General features: G+C 38.4%; 2 protein-coding genes across 2 annotated transcripts; both read right to left on the bottom strand.

Annotated features, from left to right (window-relative positions):
* Nucleotides 1-5,986: 5,986 nt before the first annotated feature.
* Nucleotides 5,987-6,661, bottom strand: LOC306746467 (putative N-acetyltransferase camello; the record flags this gene model as incomplete). The annotated part of the gene is made up of 1 exon (XM_079229384.1): nucleotides 5,987-6,661. The coding sequence occupies one exon, from the start codon at nucleotides 6,659-6,661 to the stop codon at nucleotides 5,987-5,989; it is 675 nt and encodes a 224-aa protein (XP_079085510.1).
* Nucleotides 6,662-9,053: 2,392 nt separating this feature from the next.
* slc39a8 (solute carrier family 39 member 8) lies at nucleotides 9,054-20,933 on the bottom strand (the record flags this gene model as incomplete). Its single annotated transcript, XM_079219307.1, has 9 exons — nucleotides 9,054-9,200; nucleotides 10,289-10,473; nucleotides 11,512-11,719; nucleotides 13,783-13,944; nucleotides 14,582-14,704; nucleotides 14,820-14,989; nucleotides 18,697-18,859; nucleotides 19,476-19,649; nucleotides 20,862-20,933. 9 exons carry the CDS (start codon nucleotides 20,931-20,933, stop codon nucleotides 9,054-9,056), a joined length of 1,404 nt encoding a protein of 467 aa, XP_079075433.1.
* Nucleotides 20,934-21,144: the final 211 nt, after the last annotated feature.

Genomic DNA, 21,144 nt, shown 5'->3' on the forward strand with positions numbered 1-21,144 from the left:
TCAGCTGCTGCTGCCGCCAGAGGAAAAGCTGGCGGGGAGCTTTTAGGCTCCGTCAGAAAGTTTCTGAGGGGCAGACGGTGGACGATCCACCTCCGCCCTGATGAATGGAGCGGAGGAAAGCGGCAGAGCAAAGAAGGGGGTGGGAAAAACATCAAAGCTCGGTCTGCTGTGAGTGCATCAGCTGAGCGGCAGCACTGCACTGTGCTAGTGTCTGCACTGGCTTCTGCAGGAGGGAGTGTGGTTTAGGCCCAGACTGAGGAACTGGGTCCTAAAGCCTGCAAATACACCTCTTAAAAGCTTCTCAAAATAAACTTGACAGTCATTATTCCCATCGCAAGTCCTCAAAGTATGCCCGTGCATACATTTGGCATGATGCAGAGGTTTGGAGTCGCAGGAATGCTCAATCAAAAAGCATTTAAAGTCCTGATAAGACAAATAAGTAAAGCCCAAAATGCCATATTAATCACTTCAGTTATGAATGATGAATCAGTCAATAAAAACAACGCCTTTAAGACCATCAATGCAGCAATGGGATATTATTAAAGAGCTCAGATGTATCATTGCGAGGCAGATTACTGTCAAATTTCTACAGGAAAAATTTCACTTTGTTTCTTCTGCCAGAAGAGGAAACAAAAACGCAGGCCGGCATGAAAGCATTTTCCAACCGGGGAGGGAGGACCAGTTCGACTCAATGCTGTTTCATTGTGGTTGAACACAAAAGGCCCAGGTGATGCTCTGTAATGCAGCACACTAAGCAAAAGCCAGCGGATTGCATTAGGGCCCTGCCTGGTGCCGTGGCCCCGTCACAGAGCGAGGATTAACTCTCCTTTATCAGCTTTTATCAGCTAACTGCATGGCTGGGGCTTTTTTTTTAAACTCTCATTCCCTTCTATTTCTGTGTTGTCATCTTTTTTTTCTAAATAAAAGCAAACGCTGCAGGGTTTATGTGTAAAAGCTTTCAGCTTAGAGGCTGATAAGAGATGTTGTAAGAGTATGCATTTCAGCATCAGAACAAAGTGGAACTCAGCCTTCAGGGTGGGATTTATTTCTTTTACCGAATAATGCAACACTCATAAAGCTTCAGCAGCCAAACATGGAGCAGGACAACAACATGTACTGCCTGTCGGCTCAGCATTAGCACTAAACCTACACCAGGGAAGTCCTGATTGAGGCAGTATGTTTGGGGCTTCAGGGCCTGTAAATAAAACTCCCAAAATGAAATATAAAGTTTGGAAGCTCAATATTCCAGATGCTGGAGTTATACACAGTTGAGGATGTTTAGAGATTTATTTATTTTTGTTTAAATGCACATGCAGTCTCTTTGCACCCTTTTATGCAAATGATGAAGGCAGCACCGAAAGACGGGTGTTGGGGATTTGTGGGAGGTAGAGGAGAAAGGGGGAGCCTTTATCTCCCTTGATAATAAGGAGACAACCAGCAGACCGCCAAAAAAAAATCTAAGAACTGCCTCCTTAAAAGAAAAAGGGGGACAATAGCAGAGAAAGAGGCGTTACCAGCTCAGTCAAACACCGTCTGCTGCTGGGAGCCTTTTTTTAGACCGAAACACAGGAAGGCTGCAGGAACAGAGGTGACGCATCACGACCACACTGCACCTCCGCCGGTCTGCAGGTCCAGGAGCGACACATTAACGCCTCCAAACAAGGTAAAGATGCGCAGTGAGCACGTCTACGTCCTGGAAGCTGAATCATGGGCTGATATGCAAACTGCTACGTCATCAAGGTATCATCAGTGTGTCGTCAAGGTAAAGAATTCCAAAACAGAGTTTAATTTAGGGCTGCAAATAACTTTTTTATTTGATTCGGTTTTTTTCTTCTTTTAATGAAGTCAATGGTTAGTAATTTGTTCAATTGATATGAAAATTAATGATAATACTCAATGTTAGCTTCCAGATCTCAAAGTGACGTCTTCAGATTGTTTTCGTAATATGACTTACTGTCAGAAAACTAACTATTTAGATAGTAGTAATCAGCATATCATTTTTCCTGATAAATGGTTCAAACTGTTGATTAAATCAATATCACTAAAGACATCTATTCCACATTAAAACACCAGAAGTGATCGTCTTTACATCAGTGTGACTTTGCGCTGCCTGATTGTATGTGGTGGTTATGTTTTAATAAAAAGGTGAAAGTATAACTAGTTTGTGATAATCAAATAATAATCAGTTCCTTTTCTCTCTAAATTACGGCACAACCTTTATGTTTTATTTGTTCACAAACTAAGTAGGGCTGCAACTAATGACTGTTAACATTATTTTCTTAATGAACATATGATTATAGTTTAGTAGTAAATAAAATGCCCATTACAATTCACAGAGCCCAAGATGACAAAAGACTTGTTTTGTTTAAAACTGAAAGATATTAAGTTTATCAAGATTACGCTTAAAGAAAATAACAAATATTTACTTATTTGGGTAGCTGGAATGACATTTTCTTTGCATTTTATCTTAAAAAAATTAAACGATTATCTAAATTGTTGCAGATTCATTTTGCTTTCAATCAACTAATTGATTGATTTATGGTTTCAGCTCTAATATGTAAAAGGCAGGAGACTATAACTATGTAGCCCACATAAAATACATGTAGCATTTTGTTAGCAATAAATTATATAAAACAAAATAATTAAAAAATATTTCTTGAATATTAAAAATTTTCAGTCACTAAACATTCACTCAAATGGGAAGGTTTGCTGTTTTTTTATAATTATATTCTAGATTATTGTAAATTAAATATATCTGGGTAATTAATTGTTTGTCAGTCACAAAAGCAATTTGAAGATATCACATGGGTTGTCTTTTTTTCTATGATTAATTAGCCGACACATTTATTTGTAGATGAATTGACAATATAAGAATATAATATAATAAATAGCTCTGTGACTGATATGCTGAGCTTCCTTTCCACTACATGCATGCTAATGATATTCAGTCTGGTCTCAACAAAAAAAAAAATAGGTCATCCATAGAAAAACAAGGACGGAGCCAGTTTATTCATAGACTTCATGCCAATGTGTATCAAATTATAATGAAAGTGCTCAACTTTAACACAATGGTTAACAAAACAAATCCTGACAAAATGTAAATAAAAATGCCTAAAAGAGCTGAATCTGTAATCTGGTGCCATCTAGTGAGACTACAGCTATATAGATAACCTAATGCCTCACTCACCACATTAATGATGTTTCAGTCATTTATTTTACTTTATTAGCAATTTATAATCCACCAAATAATCTAGCTGTTAAATAATACCAATAATCTGCCGGTTATGTCTGGTGGCAATTATAGTAATTCACAGCACGGGTGTGGCTGCAACCCCACGTGCCCATTCTCTCCCGACAGATTAACCATAATTGGATGAGAAAAGAGGGAAAACAATCTGGATTGTAGTTTTACTAATCCAAACGAGAATAAAGCCATAATTATCCCAATTAGAGCTGCCCATCGGGAGCCACACAGCCAAAATAATTGACTAGAATTAATCATTAAATGTGTAATAAATGCGTAATAATCTCCCTTATTGAGCAGTTTAAATGTGCAAATTGTGTGTTTTGACGGCTGTGACTGGTGTATAAAATCCTCCCTTTTATGGCGCATGTTAGTCGCTGTCAGGTGTCAGTTGGGACACTCCCTGGCCAGCTGCTAGCAAGAGGAGCCGTTAGCTTCGCCTGGCTTTCTCAAATCCAAAAAAATATCGAGTAAATTAACAAGACACACACACACGTGTTACATTTCTAAACAGGTGTGTGTGCGTTTTGGATTCATCGCCCATTGATCATTGATGACATGAGAGTGTTGAATCGTACCCGTTTGTGTCCTAAAATCCGGCTAACGGCTCAGCTTCGTCCCCCGACCGGCTACATCCATCCTTGGAGGTCTGACCGGACACATCCGTCCTGAGGTGTCCGAGCTGCTGCCTGACGAGGCCCGCTTCACACAGACAGAGCAGACCGCTGATATATTGTTTAAAGTGTAATAAGATAAATACTGAATTCACTGTTAAGAAAGCTGACAAGGTTTTAACACAGATGGATAATGTAGTGTGAATAATGATTTAATAGATAATTTTGTACATAATACCACTGAAAAGTGTCATGTTTCTCTTTTTTCATGCGTTTAAACTGTAAGCTAAACAAGTACTAATGTTGAATTAACTTTTGATATATTATGTTTAAAAAAAAATCCATAAAAAAATATTAATAATAATACTGAGGAAGACAAGGGAAATTGACATGGAAAATGTACACATTTATATATTTCTCCATAAAAAACAAAACATGGAAAAGTAAAAGACAAAACAATTTGAGAATAAACAAAAAAAAAAAAATCAACTGTGGTAATGAAAAAATAATTCACCTACATTGCTTGTGCATCCACATTTCTTCTATGCAAGTTTGTCTGTGTGTGTGTTTTTTTTAGCAATTGTTCTACATATTTCTATACATTCTCTGTATTTTATTATTTTGTGTCTGTGTTCACTTTCTAACCTGGCAGACATATTTATCCTTGGGACCATGAATCCAAAAGCGGATGTTCCTTGAATCCTGATTTAAATCACAAATTTGATATGAAACAAAAATAAAACAATCTGACAACTTCCCAACGTGTGAGCATCAGTCAGGAACTGTGTAGCATCCTGGATGCAAAACAAAGCCCGGGGCAAAACTTCAGTATTGCCCGAACCCATCAAAAAGTGGTTCAGTTCCCGGCAGGATCCTCGCCCCCTGTGGCCACAACCTTCCTCCGGCTCGCATAAAGCAGAGACTTGTTCTTCCTGTTTGGCTGAACAGGTGCCAGACTCTCTTTTCGACCTCCAGCAGAACAAATGTGGTGAAAAAAAATTAAAGCTGTAGGGCTTTGTTTCAGAGTGAGCACCTGGAAAACAGTTCACCCGAGCACATTCCTATTCCTGGTAATGAACATATCTGACAACTGGTGAGATTGTTCTGGAGATATATCATAGCTCCTTAGCAGAAAAGGGGAAACTGAAAGAATGGGTATTTTTAGATGAAAAGGTGAAGTAGAAATAATACACGCTTATCAAATATGTCAGGGGACAATACTTTTATACCTCTGTGCATTAAGTGTACTGCAAAACCTCAAAGTTGAGAGCAGCACAGCCTTTTCTTCTTAGTCTTTTTTTGCTGATATGAAAAGAATGTGCAGTATGCTATTAAAGCATTAAAATCCTAAAATCAGACCTGCAACTTCCCAAATATCTCAAGCACTTTAGTGTTCACAGATTCACAACCATCTAATTTGTACTGCAACATCATCTCAGGACATGGTTTTGGTAAACTGACCACAGGGCAATAACAGGACTAGGAATGCACCAGTCCCAACTTCTCTACCCCGTTACCTACCAATTATGATACAGAGTACCAATCGAATACCACTGCTCTCTTATTCTCCAAATTTAAAATCTGTAGACCTGCCTTTGTAAAAATGATTGGAATCATTTTAATGTCAGGTTACATAAGACCATGAGACCATGATCTGGCACTTAAAACGATGTTGGCCATGATTGAATAAAACTAAACCAATTGATAACTGTGTTTTATGTGGATTGGTCATTCAAAGTATCGGATCGGTGCATTCCTAGTGATAATACAAAATAAATGAATGCTAGGAAATCGTAAGAGCATGTTCATATCTATTTGCTTATTCTAAGTGTAATTAAATAATCAAATGAGCCTTAGCAGATATTCCCAACAACTAAGAATAATACAAATGATCAATCTGTTTTTTGTGTGTTTGTAAGAAGAGGAAACATGCCTGACCTTTTTACTGCATGTGTGTATAGTAAACAGTTCCTCTTGTGGATAATGTGTCGCCTGACCTGTCCCGAGTGTTTGGCTGCCTGAAGAGAAATGCATGATGGGAAAGCACAAGCATAGAAACTGGGTAAATGGACAGTGTCGTCGCTGCGAAATGTCACACAGTCCTTGCGTGTCTCACTTTAAAGACCACTCAATCACTTTTCCCATCTTTCTGTAAATCAAGTCTATATTCAATCAGAGTGAAGTTTGCGATTTTGGCAGCCAGCCCTGGAACAACAAACTCTCTTATCTTCTCGAAGCCCATGTGCTCATACAGCTTCTGAGCGTCTGTCTGCACAACAGACGTGTACAGGATGACCGCTGCATAACCTCTGTCACGGGTAAAGCCAGCTACTGTACGACACAGGGTCTTAGCGATGCCCATCCTGCGGTGACTGCGGAGTACAGACATGCGTTTCAACTCCAAGCACGTTGGTGCATTCTCGTTAGGACGACAGGCCACAATGCCGACCACCTGGCCTTCAACTTCAGCCACCCAAAAACAAGAGTCCTTCTTCTCCATGTAGTTTGCGTTGATGTCGTTGAGGTCCTGCCTGAAGGAGGTGTCGATGTAACGGTTGAAGGTGTAGACGACAAACTGCCTGGCCCCGGCTAGGAGGAGGGTGACAGCGAGGATGGGTAGCAGGAAGGACTTGGAGCTGGTCATGAGAGCGCAGAACACGCACATGAGCACCATTTGGGTCGGCGGCTGTTTCAGGAGGTGCATGAAGGATGAAGGCATGTGCTCGCTCATCCCCATGGTGAAGACCTCCTTCACCGCCTCGGCATCGGCGTCCAGATACCTCCGGATCTGAATACTGGCCATGGCTCAGCCCCGCTTTGAAAAAATAACAACAGGAGGTCAAAATGTGTGTGGTGGCAAAATTCTACAAACAACTAGATAAATTAGTTTGCAATTATATATTAATTATTGTGTCCTTAAATTTTGTGTCTTTTAAGCATCACAGTGGCCTGAAGCCTGTCCCTACAAAAATAAACTGTGGTGCAAATAGTTTAAAATCTACTACTTGAAAGGAAACTTGAAGATATCACTTTGGGCTCTGGTAACTTGTAATATATGTATCAGGGGTGGCAGGTATACAGTAACATACATACATACTAAGTAGAGCTGATAAGTACTGGCACATTTCTGAAACTTTATATACTTCTTAACATTTCATAGGAACATCTGGTACATTTTGGATTAATTATATGTAACAAGAAATTGTGAAAAATGAAATAATGTTATTATCATTAATTATAATTAGGTTTGAGGGATCCTCATCAATTTAGGTTCATGTCATGTGTTAATGTAATAATGAGTTAACTAAAATATTGATATCGATCCGTTTAAAAAAATCCAATAGCAGTGGAGTAGGTAGACCACAAATACAATATCGATAATAATGTGTTTACATTGTAATACATTCATATTCAAAGAGTCTGAAAACGACCTATTTTTCGAAAAGGGAATTATTGTAGAAAAACACAGTGATACTGTTCATTAAAACTGACTTTGTTACATTCTGTGTGTGGCTTTAATAATTTATGGTGTGTACTCTTATCAGAGTGGGACAACCTCGTTAACCTAATCAATAAAAACGAATATTAATCATTGCGTAACGCTAAGTCAGCGCTGGATGCTAAACAGCCAATGACCCTCAAACGTAACGTGAGCCAGTTGACGTGAGAACGGCTCTTAACCAAAAGCCAGGTGAAGTCAGTAACGCCAACTTTGCTCGCCATTGAACAATGTCATCACGTAGTCCTTCAACATTTAACAAAATCAATATTTATGACACAAAAACGAACGTAGTTAGAATCAAAGACGACAAACACTAACCCTAAGTCCACTGATTAACAGACAGCTAACGGGTGCTAGCTTCAAAGCTGCTGCGTATTGGATATTGATTTGCTCTGCGGGAATAAACAAAAGTAAATAAACTTACCGTGTTTTATTTAATACTTTGTGCCCGCGGGTTCTAGGTGAGCTGAGCGCATGAGTGTAAAGAGAGAGACGCCGAAGGTAGCAAAGTTCGCAGAAGTCAGTAACGTCTCGTTTCATTTGTCTCTTATTCCCCTTCAACCTCGGATTTGATGTATTCAGGGACTGTCGTGAGAATGGTAAAATCAAACGTCCCTCAGTCCAGTATAGGATTCTTGTTATTTTTCATAGGATTGTTTAATTGTTTAATATTGTCAAAACTTCAGTCTCCATCAAACCCTACATTCTTAATATATGCATACGCGGAATAAGTACTAGGTTAAAGCGATGTTAGGCTCATTATTTTACTCCAGGTTTAGATAGTTACGCGCATTACGATGTCCCTAAACTCAGCTTGTTCCACTTCCTGTTTATATTACGTATTGGCATCACAGACCAACACCCAGTTTAATCAAATTGTATAAAAGGGAATTAAATTAAATATAGCATTATGCAAACTCCGAGCCTATTATGGTTCAACCTTAAAGTATTGATCATAACTAGCACTGCGTACGTATGATTAAATGTACAATTATTTGTTGTAGGCAAAAAGTAATGACAGTATTTACTTTGAGTGAGAAAAGAAACTCGGCGTATATTTTAAACAGATAAGGAATGATTCTCTGCAGCAGTGTTTCCCAACCTTTTGGGCTTATGAACCTTTAAAACAAACCAAGGTCTACTTGCAACCGCTCCTCAACCAGGTTCAAGTACTTTGAACCTACTGAGTCATTTAAACTGGTGGTGGTGGTTTTTGTTACATTTTGCCTTATGGTACAGGAGCTTTACCAAATTTGACATCAAAATACAAACTATATTCAAAAACGTAATAAAAAGAACCACTTAAGGTCACAAACCCAGAGGTAAAACACTGCTAAAATACAAAACAACAACTGTTGTCACAATAACAACGCTTATAGTTACAATAAATGTGAGATATTTCACACAACATGAAGACTGACAAAATAATTTATTGTCTCCTGAAAAACACAACTTGATTAGAGTTCATACATCAAATGATTGTAGAGATTTTCCCTTTTTAATGGTGCAAACTTTCCACTAACTTGATAGTCGAAAGATAGATAAAAGTATTATCTTTCCTTTAAACATTTTGGTTTTGTTTGTACAAAACATTTATTCACTTTACCGCCCAGCTGAGTGAGCAGAAACAGAAGCAGCTCATTTAGAAAATATATTTTGCTTTCCAGTTTTTGTTCATTTGTCTCTCGCCCTTCTATCCAAGGTTGATCTCCCCAGCAAACATGGTGATCAGCAGTATGATGGCGAATCCGGTGAGCAGACCTGCGTTCTGGATCGCGAAGAAGATGATCTTGGTGGAAGTCCGCTTCTGTTCTTTTAATATGTTGTCCATCTCTGGAAACTGAGATGAAGAAAAATAATCAGATATCAAAAATACAATTGCATTATTGTTTTGATAATTTCACAGCCTTTCTAGTAAGTATTATTATTATTAATTATTAATATTATTATTATTGTCTGGCATCTCAGGGGCAGCACAACAACCTCTAACACAACATTAACATCACTTCATTAAGTTGTTATATGGTAACATTAGCATTCATTTTGAGTTTCTGGCCACCAAATGAGTTGAATATTTCTGCAAAACAAATTAGCTGAAAGACACTAAAACACTGTTGAGAAAACTTTTAGAATGTTCAGATTTTCTGTACAAAGTGTGCACAGAGTATCCATGAGGTCTGCGACTCCTGTATGATTCTTCTCCATTACTATCTCAGCCACTCATGTCTAAACAGCTGACTCTGAATAGGATGAGCGGTTCAGAGAGTCAAGGTGACATCCGTAGACACAAACGTCAGATGGGGACGAGTTCAAGACAGTTCACAGACGTCATGTGAACTACTCTGCTTCAAAGACTCCTGTATTGTGTGTGTGTTATCTGTGGCTATATAAACCAAGCTCATAGGAAGTTCTTTGAGCAGACTTGGATGTGCAATTTGTACGCAATTCCTTGTAATTTTAATCTTGCTCTTTCTTGCAAGAATAAATGTCCTGATTGATGATTTTACAACCGATGTTGAGTAACAATTTGTCTAACAAATGCTGAGGAGAGCTGGGGGAACTGCAGAGTCAGCGGATAACTTTCTGTGGGTTTGTCACTATAAGTACCACCTTTTACAAATGCGTTGTCATTTGATCCATTGTTAAGGTACATATATTTATTATAGCAGCTTTAAAGATTTACATCTTTAGTAGGGATCAATGGACTTTGGGCTGAGTGTCACTAAGACAGAGGGGAAGTCAGAAAGTCTTAAAAGACAGACTAACATTGCTTGTTTTGGTCTTTTCCTGGAGTCTGATGACAATAACAAATATATAAATTAGCATTAACTAATACTAACAGAAGACCAGTGTTGTACAACTGAAAGTGCAAATAGAACAGCAATCTTTCACGTGCAGAGCTTCCTCCAGTTGTGTAATCTAACTTACCATGTCTGCCAGTGCAATGTACAGGAACATTCCTCCTGCGATGGCAAAGATTGCATTGGGAGCAAAGTTGCTTCCGAGCAGGATGCCAAACACAAGACCGACGTAACACGACACTGCTGACAGCATGTTGAAGAAAACGGCTTGTGGGACGGTCATACCAGCATTCAGCAGGATAACGAAGTCACCTGAAGAAACCAAACACAAACATGTAAACGGTAAACAGGCAGTTCAAGCATTATTTTAAAAGCAATGGGAGTCATTTTACTCTGTGAAACAGTTTGTTATATAACTGTTTGATTAAAAGAATGTTTGACTGAACTTAATGATTTGAGTTTAAGAATGCAATCAGTAAGACTTAAAACCAAAGAAAAATCATGAGGTGTTTAATAAGTAGTATTTTTATTTCTGCTAAATAAAAGCCGAAAAACACGTTTTTAAGACAAATACCATAAAACCATAGTTTGTCCCCTCATTTCCTGTCTATTCTTATTTATCAGCTGTTCAATAAAGTGGGAAAATGCTAAAGATATATTTTTAAAAGAAACAGTTTTTACATCACGTGATATGTTGTAAAGATACAAAGCATCTTCTTTTTTCGTTATATTTAAGTGGCCAGACTAATAGAAACATCTGTAAAATATAATGCAATACAATAGTGTCTAGTTGTTGTGTTTCTAATATTGTCCCCCTCATTAAAAGAAGAGCATGACTGTTATTTTGAATTACATTACAGTGGTTTGTACTTTTTAGTTTATTCAGTTTATGGAGTTGAAACAAAATCCTTCATCGGAGAATATTCAGTAAAAGTGTGGGTGCAATTCTGCAGTATGCCAGTAGAGATCGATAAAGATTATAGATTCCAAGTGGCCCTTTCAGTGTAAGTGAAAAGATATCACCTGTTTTTAATTCCTTAAATCCTAATTTCCCTGTTCAAGATTTATTTTATTTTATTCCCCTCTGTCTCACAGAATCACATATTCTGTACAAGCCTGATCCAGCTTCACTGGAGATATGTGATGTTTAAACTGATGCCATTCAAATGAAGACATATAGATGTCTTGGAGACACATTTATCCAAATTCAGCCTGAAATATTGGGCATCTTTGGGAACTTTTCGAATCTCCACCAGAATCCCAAAATAAAACTCTTCGGATTGGAGTGATGTTGGACAGCACATGTTTGTAATGACTGATCGGGTTGAGTCGGTTCAGAGACTCACTCACCCAGCTCGTGTGGAAACTCCTCACACACGATGGCGGTGGACGTGCTGAACCCCGTCAGAACCGACACGGTGAACGAGGCTCCGATTGCCAGACCGTCGATGAAGTTGTGCACTGCGTCGCTCAGCGTTATCATCCACGCCACCGTCTTGATGCTGGAGATGTTTTTCCCACGCAGCCAGTGGCACATCACACCAGGCACCTGGGCGCTCTGGAAGAGAGACGAGACGGGTTGAAGGCCCACGACTACAGCTGCTGTTTGATTACACCAAAGTAGAGCGATATGTAAACAATGACTTATGTGGATTCAGTGAGCCACAAAGAAAACAACAAAGTTCAAATCAGCCAGAAATCTGAGGACAAAGTTAAAAATGTAGCTTTTGGCATCTGATCAATAACTTGTGAATGGGGATGTATAAAACTAATTTAGTCAGTGCTGTTGTGCATGTATTTGGATATCTGGAGAGCCAGACATCTTACAAACTGAGATAAACAGGACCCAGAAAATCTTTTTTTTGAGAATCTTATATCAGTAAATAAGATAAGATAAGATAAGATAATCCTTTATTAGTCCCGCAGCGGGGAAATTGCAGGAGTACAGCAGCAGTGACACATAGTAAAGGACACATAGTAAATAAAATAAAAAATCAAGTGATATAAATAAACAGTAAAACAGTAATAAAAACAGTAAAGAAGAATACAGTAGCAATATTAAATATACAGACGGAATATTTGTTTTTGTTTAAGTGTAAACAAGTACTTAAATGTATTATATATTGCACCAGATGAATGTAATTAAAGTGGCCAAAAGTGATTAAAGTGTTATAAGTGTTTGTGGTCTACTTTGAGCTCAGCTTGTTATGCAGCCTGACAGCAGCGAGAAGGAAGGACTTTCGGTACTTCTCCCTCAGACACTGGGGATGAATCAGCTCTGGTGGCTGAAGGAGCTGTGCAGAGCTGCCAGTGTCCTGCAATATTTGATTTGATAGTGTTTTTTCAAGTATGAACCTGAAAAGTTGCATAATATGTCTCCTTTCAGGCATTTTATCATTGATTTTACTAACTAGAGATGTAGATTATAAATTAAAAGTGTGTCTGATTGCTTTATTTTTTTTTTTCACTTAGCGGATCACTTGTCAGGGACTTCTGGTGGAGAAACTGAATTAAATAAAAAGGAATCATCTTTTACCTAGTTGGGCTTTTTGATTCATCTATCTAACTCACATGTACCAAAGTATTGCACAATTACTTAGTTAAGAATAATCAAAGACATTACAATTCCTCCTGAGAGGGACATGGATATCTCTGGACTAAATGTATTTGCAACCATCGAATAGTTGTTGAGACATTTCACCGGAAACCTCTTGGTGGTGCTAGTCAGTGGGATTCCTTACAATACTTTGAGGAAATTCTAAAAGCTTTAAACAACAAAACCTGTCTGCCTTGGATCCACAAAATGTAACAGATACTAATTAATCAAACTACAGGAAATATTTCCCTCAAATGAATGTGCCACATTTCACATGGGATCTTATCAGTTACAAACATAATGGCACAAGTGTTTTTAATGAGAAACTGGAGAGCATGAGGGCATAAACACAGCCTTAGGCCTTGGTTGAAGACAGGCGGCATTGACAAAACAGCCCTTTTATTAGCCTCGGCCAAACAACGAGTCTTTGTGCTCAAGTCAGACAATTCCAGCATTTACCAGGAGAGGAAGGATCCGAGTCCTTCATCCCTCGGTGACACCGGCACCAGTCTGTTTGTTGAGTATTTTGATCCCTTCCATGCAAGACTTCTCCACATGACACGAGAGATTTCACCATTAAACATTAACAGCAGCGCTAATCGCCTCGTGTCACTGATAACAGCTCAATAAATTACTCTTATGTAAAAAACTAAACATCTGAGCTTGCAGGTAAACCAGGACAAGGACATATTCTATAATACTGTTCATGTTGCCAAAATGTATATCTCTGCGCGTCGATACAACTGATAAGACGTTTTTAATACGATCGTGCATTTATAGTCCATGATGCATTCAGTCAGGTGCTTCTGTGATAGAGAGCCAGAGCTCTATCACGCACACAATGACTTAAGAGGACTCACTGTTTTTATTAGCTTATCTTTAAGACTACTCACTAGATAAACGATGATTTGAGTACAAGGGTGATTGCTGCGTTGACTAAGGTGACATGTGTGCACACGTAGTTGATCAATGTCAAGAGGCTTAAAATAAAAGCACAATTCAGCCAGGAGAGCAGGCACTGGTACCTGAGAAGCTGCCACGTTCGCCTGTGTGTTCGGGCTGCTCTTGTCTGTGGTGATGGTGTTGATGTTGGTCAAACCGATGGAGTCCTTTTTCTCCACTAAGTCTCCGTTATGGAGGGAGTTTTCTTGAGGCCGCTCGGCAGGAGCGAAGTGGCTGTGGCCATGCTGAGGACACCCGAGACAAAGCAAAGTCGTCAGAAAAGCAGGAGAGTTGATGTCTGAGAACATTGAGTCAGCCGATGATGGACAGAGAGAAACCCCATGAAGGTTTAATCAACTGAGGGGATAATCAAAATGTTTAAGTCTGCAGTACTTTATGACACAAATATGTCAAACATAATATTTACAGCAAAGATTCAAAACTACTACTACTAACCTAGCATATTTCCCAAAATGTCAAACTATTCTTGTCCTGTATAGCTTTATTCTAACATTTCGATTCTCATGGACTTTTTCACCAAAACAGGTTTTTTTTGTGTCCTGTTTCCTAATTTTTAAAAGCCCTGTTAGTTTAAAGTTAACAATACAGAAGCTGTGAAGTCATACACATTTTAGATTGGTTGAAGGTCATAATCTGTGACCCTTGTGTCCATGACCCAGAATGATTAACAGAAACAACAGGAAGAAATAATGTGAATGACTCCCATAAAGTGTACCGGTAATTGCCCTCATTAGCAGCCTATTTTGCAAATAAATTCAGTGGCAGTTATAAAACTCCGGAAAAAGAATATCTCTGCAATAAAAGCAAATTGCTTTGAATCTAATGAACTTAGTAAACTCCCTCGCCGCACTGATATCTTACCTCAACGTCAACGCGAAGAGCCATTTTCAGTATCTTCTCCACGAAGAATAAGAGATAAAACCCTCCAAATATTCCAACTGCATTCTCCACGTAGTTATCCAACTTGGGATCAAACCCCAGAGCCTGTGGATTAACAGGAGAATGTTAGCGGCGTGTTAGAAAACAAAACCTCCTTTTATGAAGCACTAAAACACCCTCAAAACATGAAAGCACGTTGCCCGCTTCATGGCTTACAAACCTCTGGTATGAGCTGGAGCACAGCGTTGGAGAAGAGTGTCCCGATGGCGAGGCCGATGAAGTAGGTCAGCACTTTTGGGAAATAAGACTTCTTGGTGAAGGGGATCAGGAAGAGGCCGAGCAGAGACGCCAGGTTGATCACAGTGACCGCCAGAAAGCCATAACCCCACACTGTCAAGGCACAAATGAAGGATTAACAGTTAGTGCACAATATAGTGCTACATTTTGCGGTGATTTTTATTGCGTTCGGCTTGTTGTTGTGGTGTCTTTGCATCCTGTTTGGGAAGTTTCTGTTCTTTTTTAGCTCTATTTTTCCTTATTTAATGAGCTAAATGTAGTATCACTGCTCATCTTTTCAATCAAATGTTCTTCTCTTCATTATAAACAAAAGCTGTTGTTGCAGCTGCTTGAGTTGGTTATATGTCACTTTAAGGAGACTTTTGTTTCTCAGGAACGTGTTTAAAAGAACAAAAGTAGAATTTGAAAGACTGTAGAGGAATTAAGGTCAAAGCCCCTTTTAATCCAGCTCCTGGTCAACAGTGATTGGAAGAGGACATCTCATTGATACTCATTTGTCTGCTGATTAATGTCAAATATTGTGTATGATAGGATCCTACTCAAATACATAAGTATCTAATGAAAAAAATCCCTTTGCCCTTCCCAGTGAGATGCTAACTTCTGGGTTGACCTCATCATTCCTGCAGCTCTCTGTAACAGCGTGGGAACCAGCACGTGTGGTTATGATTGTTAAATTAGCCTCAAAGATATTGCGCAAGATTACAACATCACTAAATTGATCTTCAACCACATAGCCCAGATTTTAAAGTATCTTTTTTTTTGTCATATTATTTTCCATTATTTGGGAAAAAACACTTTTTTCAAAAGTACCTCCATCCTGTAAACCTATATTTTTTAACATGCATTACAACCGAGTTATCAAACAGACATTTTAATTCAACAAAAGATACAAAACTATTTATTTGCAGAGAGAAGAAACAGCATGCATCATGAACAACAGTCACAGTTGGTTGTAACTGTCAACAGCACTGAGGAGGGAGTGTTTGAATCCGAGAGGTCATCGGCTCTGAGAGTCAATCCAGGACACGACGTGATGGGTTCACCTTTATTTAGTTTTACTCATTTATCTGCAGCGAGGGTCGAAGATGACAGAGTATGTTGTGTGTTGTACAGATTGTAAAGCCCCTGAGGCAAATTTATGTTCTATTTATGGGCTATATCAATACAAATTGACTTGACTTGAATTTGAAAGTCGTGAGTGAAGCCAAGTAATACAGAGAGAAAGAGAGATGACCTGAGACGAAAGGTCCAGATTCAAATATGAGGATCCAATAAGAGGATCAAACACTTAACGTTTTAATTTACTTAGAAACAAAGAGAGGACTTAAACATTGATGGGTTGACAATAAAGCAGATTAGCAGTCACTAAGCCAGAAGAAGTATTAAGATTCAGATATTGTATTTTACAAGTAAAGTATCATAAAATGGAAATACTCAAGTACACATACTTTAAGTCCTTATTCCACCACTGAACTAAGCCATATTGACATCTATCATTGTGGATTCTTTTTACTGTTTTTATTACTGTATTGTGGATTATGTGTACTGCTTTTATTACTGTTTTATTGTTTACTTATATTTATATTACTTGTTTTTTTTTATTTTACTTTACTATGTGTCTCTTGTGTGCACTTTACCTGTCTGCTGCTGTAATCTTGCAATTTCCCCACTGCCGGACTAATAAAGGATTATTTTATCTTATCATACTACTTCATGTTGTGGAATGAAACCAACAATATTCACTTTACAGATTCACATTTTGCCAACTTGTGCGAGGACGTACACTACTGTTCAAAAGTTTGGGGTCACTTAGAAATGTCCTTATTTTTCAAAGAAAAGCACTGTTTTTTTCAATGAAGATAACATTAAATTAATCAGAAATACATTATACATTGTTAATGTGGTAAATGATTATTCTAGGCGTCTGACTGGCGAGTTTCATGTGAAACTCGCCATTCTATTCTTGTTCTTAGAAATGAAGGCTATTGCATGCGAGAAATTGCGAAGAAACTGAAAATTTGTCTGGGTGACCCCAAACTTTTGAACGGTAGCGTATGTGCCATCGATTGAAAAGAGTACTGTGTGACTCTCTGTGTTTGTTGACTCGGCCTTTGATTCTTTGGACCATGTCGTCTGCTTAATAGGCTCAAGGACCTGGGTCTGTCAGAGGCATGTTAACAGCTTTTTTACTGGGTGTGTAGGATATGTGAGAGCTGAGAGTTACGTCTCTGACCCACTGTCCCTGTTCAAGGGTGTTCCTCGAGGGTCCGTTCAAAATCTACAGAAACAATGTTGCTCATGCTGCAGGTGGGTCGCACAGCCATTATATTCCGACGATACCATCTTACATCTAGCTCCTCCCTGACTTCCCTGCAGCACAGCTTTAATAGTATCCAACATGCTTTCTCCAACATTCACCTTCTCTGAAACCGACATCACAAACTACCTGCACTCTCAAAATCTCCTAGAAATATTTGCTATCTGGCGAGACAGAACGCCCACCTTTAACACGCACATAAACTCACTGCAGTGCTCTCCAAAGTCAGATCAATAATTTGGTTTTCTGGGCCGTAACAAAGCCCCCTGTCCCCACTCTACAAAGCACACCCTGGTTAAAATGACAGCCTTTCCCATTTTAGACTATGGTGACAAAATCTCCAGGTCCGCCTCCAAAAACTTGAGATGCAGAAGAAGCTGAAACTCCACATTACAAACGTCTCTGATCTCTGCATCTGCTTCTTAATTTGCTTCTTCAGAAACACTGTTTTTTTTATATATATATTGTACATATTATGATGTTGTAATTTTTGTTTGAGATGTTTCTATGTTTCTCTGTCCATGTTGAAGAGATTTAAAGCTCATGCTTTACTTTGGAAACAAGTCTTTGTGGTGAGATTATTTTTGCCAAACTAAAGCCTATATTCAGTTTTGGTGCCACACTATTATTGATAGCAAAGAAGTATCAGCATGTGTAGGATTTCCATGATTTTTCCAAAATGCTCTTGAGGTAAATTGTCATGACATTCTCTGACTCATGAACATTTTGTCTCATTGACTGACTTCAAGTGACGTAACTGATCTGCATTCAAAGTATTCTACAACCAATATATATTTTTATATTCATAGTCGAGCTGAACTGAACCACATGTATTCTTTTATACAGGTCTTTGTGAAGCAAATTTCCATAACCTTTAGGGTTTATATAGTTTTCCAAAACTTCTCTATACAAACCTATAATTTGCTATTTTTGAATTCCAGGTTTTTCACGACCGTACACACCCTTTAACGAGAACTGTGATTCATTTTAAAATGAACAAGACCTGGAAAGCACCATATTTCTTTTATTTCATAGTTAGTTTATTAACTTTTTCTTGCCACGATCAAATAGCGACTTAATGGGTAAAATGTTGTAATAATCTAAATTCTACCTAAAAATGTATAAGTTGTTGTTTGTGTCATAGGTTGTAATAGTTAGTTGTATTTTAAATGATTTCTGAACAATGAAAAGAGAGAGTGAAGATAAGAAACAGAGAAGAGAGAAAAAAGAAGAAGCTCTGATTTGAACTCTGCGTTAGATGAAACTTCAGCCAATCAGTGTCCAGATTCATATCTTTTGTTTTTTAGGGTTTACAAGGGAAAGAAAGAAAAAAGGCACCACTATCCTCAAGGAGTATCCTCCATCCACAGTGACTGAGTAATCATCTCTGCCAGATTCAAGGCAACAAACCCTCATGAACTGTGAATTATCTGTGTAGCGGGGGTCTCGACAAATAAACCTGCGTTGTGATGAAGCAACTCACCAGAGTAGTCGAGGGGCTGCGGCGTTTTGGAGTCGGTGTAGGGGCAGGAGGGCAGCAGCACCTGGGTCAACACAGCGGGGCAGATCCTCCCCAGATGTCCCACAGTCAGCTGACTGACATTACTGAGCCCAAAGTGGGACAAGATCTGCTCAGATGAGGGACACTGAGGGGCAGAGAGACAACATTAAAATAACTTTATTATTGTTTCTCAATCTCTATTTTGTCTCTAAAATCCTTCCTGCTTTTTCTTGCATCTGTTTTCTTGTGGATGTATGTTTCATCTTTGTGTATAAAACGTGCAATGTAAGTTATGTTTTTAGGATTCAAGAATGACATTATGAAGTCATCCTTAACATATAGTGTAGAAAAGAGTATATTGAAGGTAAAGCTATAAGAACTATAAGTCTTGTACACAGTACACTATAATAACTATAAGACTTGTACACAGTTACATAAATGTAATGTTATTGAAGATCCCAATTCAATAAAGAAACATGTTTTGTTAATTATTGCATTATTAAATACATTAATTAAGTTAAATATATATAATAATATGATAATATAAATAAATATTAGACAGAATGTGTCAGGCATTTATTAACGTGTTGATTACTTTATAAAGAAAACAAATTATATATAATAACGTAATAAGCTCTGAGTTAAGTTTTTTTCTACTTAAAAAGTCTGTTTCACGCCATATTATATCACTAATAAGATAATTTCCCTTCAGTATGTTGTGTAAATGATCAATTAGTTGAATCAAACATAAATGTGCTCACCTCCTGGCCTGCCAGTGGATTCCCCTCAGTTAATGCCTGAGATTTTCTGTCTGAGATTACCAGCAGTAAATTATCCAGATTCTCCATTGAGATTGATTTATTTTCACCATAATAGAGTAAAATGTTCTCTAGAAATACGTTTCCATCCGCGTCAGTCACGTTTATACTCTGAGACTTTGGAATACAAACTAAAACGCTCGTAATTAAACATATTAACTTAATCATGGCTGCTGTTTTTGTCTGCTGTTTCCTTCAGTAAATAAATCCGCTACTTCTGCTGCTCTGATCGCAGTTTACTGAGAGAAAGAAAATCAAGAAATCCGTGTAGTTTGTTCTCGGTCCAGGATCAGATCCATGTTACAGTCGGAGGAGACAACGTGTTTGCGGGTTCTTCCAGCCTGATTGAGTTATTTGAAGGGAGCAGCAGTCAGTCGTGATGAGCTCTGAGGGACTATCGGAGGTAGATCGGGTTCAAAGATCAGTCTGCAGAACCATGAAGGAAAAACATGGAGGGGACAGACCGCGTGCACTCTGGGTCTCAATGCTTTCTTTTGTGACCCACTTTCTCACTTGGAATGCAACCCGCTCACGTTCACACACACACACACACACACACACACACACACACACACACACACACACACACACACACACACACACACACACACGCACGCACACGCACACGCACGCACACACATACGCACGCCCGCACGCACGCCCGCACGCGCACACACGCGCACAGTATGTCGTGAGTCTCAATTATAACACAGCTGGAATGAAGAAATCATAAACATTAAACGTGTGTTTAAAAGTCGCGTCGCCCCCTGGTGGCAGCTGATGATCACCACATGTGTGTATTAAGCTGTCAGCCATATTATCTGCAAAGGGAATTGTTTGTGCTGCTGCTGTTTACATCGGATTAAAAAACAATGCACTACAGGAATGCACAACGTTTTTTGTGTGTTTTGTTTGTCATATTTTTCTTGTGTTGCAAATGTTCAACAACTGCATTTCGTTGCATCCCTGTTGCACAATGACAATAAATGATCCTTGAATCCTTGAATGAAAGACATCAAAGCAAAGGGCTTGAAGTAAATAAGTTGCATTAATAAACTCTTCTTACGCCTTAGATCACTTAATTTTTTTCTACTACTTTTGGCTACCCATTCAATATGTATTCCTTCCTTTTTTGTCTCCTTTTAGTTTGTTAGTCGACTAATCAGTCGTTTTGGTCTGAAAAGTATTCGGTCCAAGAAACTTATGAGCACATCTATGGTATACAAGACTTTGTGTGATTCTTTTAGAGAATCTGTTTTACAGATCTGACAATAAAATAAATCAGTCAAAGAAATCCTGTACTTGTATGAAACTATTAGTTTTTTTTACCAAACTTTGTTCAGAGTCAAATTGCTTGTATGTGTTCCCATAGTTGGTCAATAAAGCCGATTCAGATTCCATCTTCTTCATTTTAAACATTGAACGACTTTTAAACATTGAACGACTTTTTCTTTTCTCTGACTTTATAGAGAGCATTTTGCATCAAAATACCTGCAAGGTAAATTCCATGTATGTGAAAAGCTACTTGGCAATAAACCTGTTTCTGTTTATTACTGCAGAGGTTTAGTGAAGCACTTCCATGAAGTTGGAGGACTTGAGAGTGATACACTAA

The sequence above is a fragment of the Taurulus bubalis genome, assembly GCF_910589615.1.
Source record: "Taurulus bubalis genome assembly, chromosome: 1".
NCBI lineage: Eukaryota > Metazoa > Chordata > Actinopteri > Perciformes > Cottidae > Taurulus > Taurulus bubalis.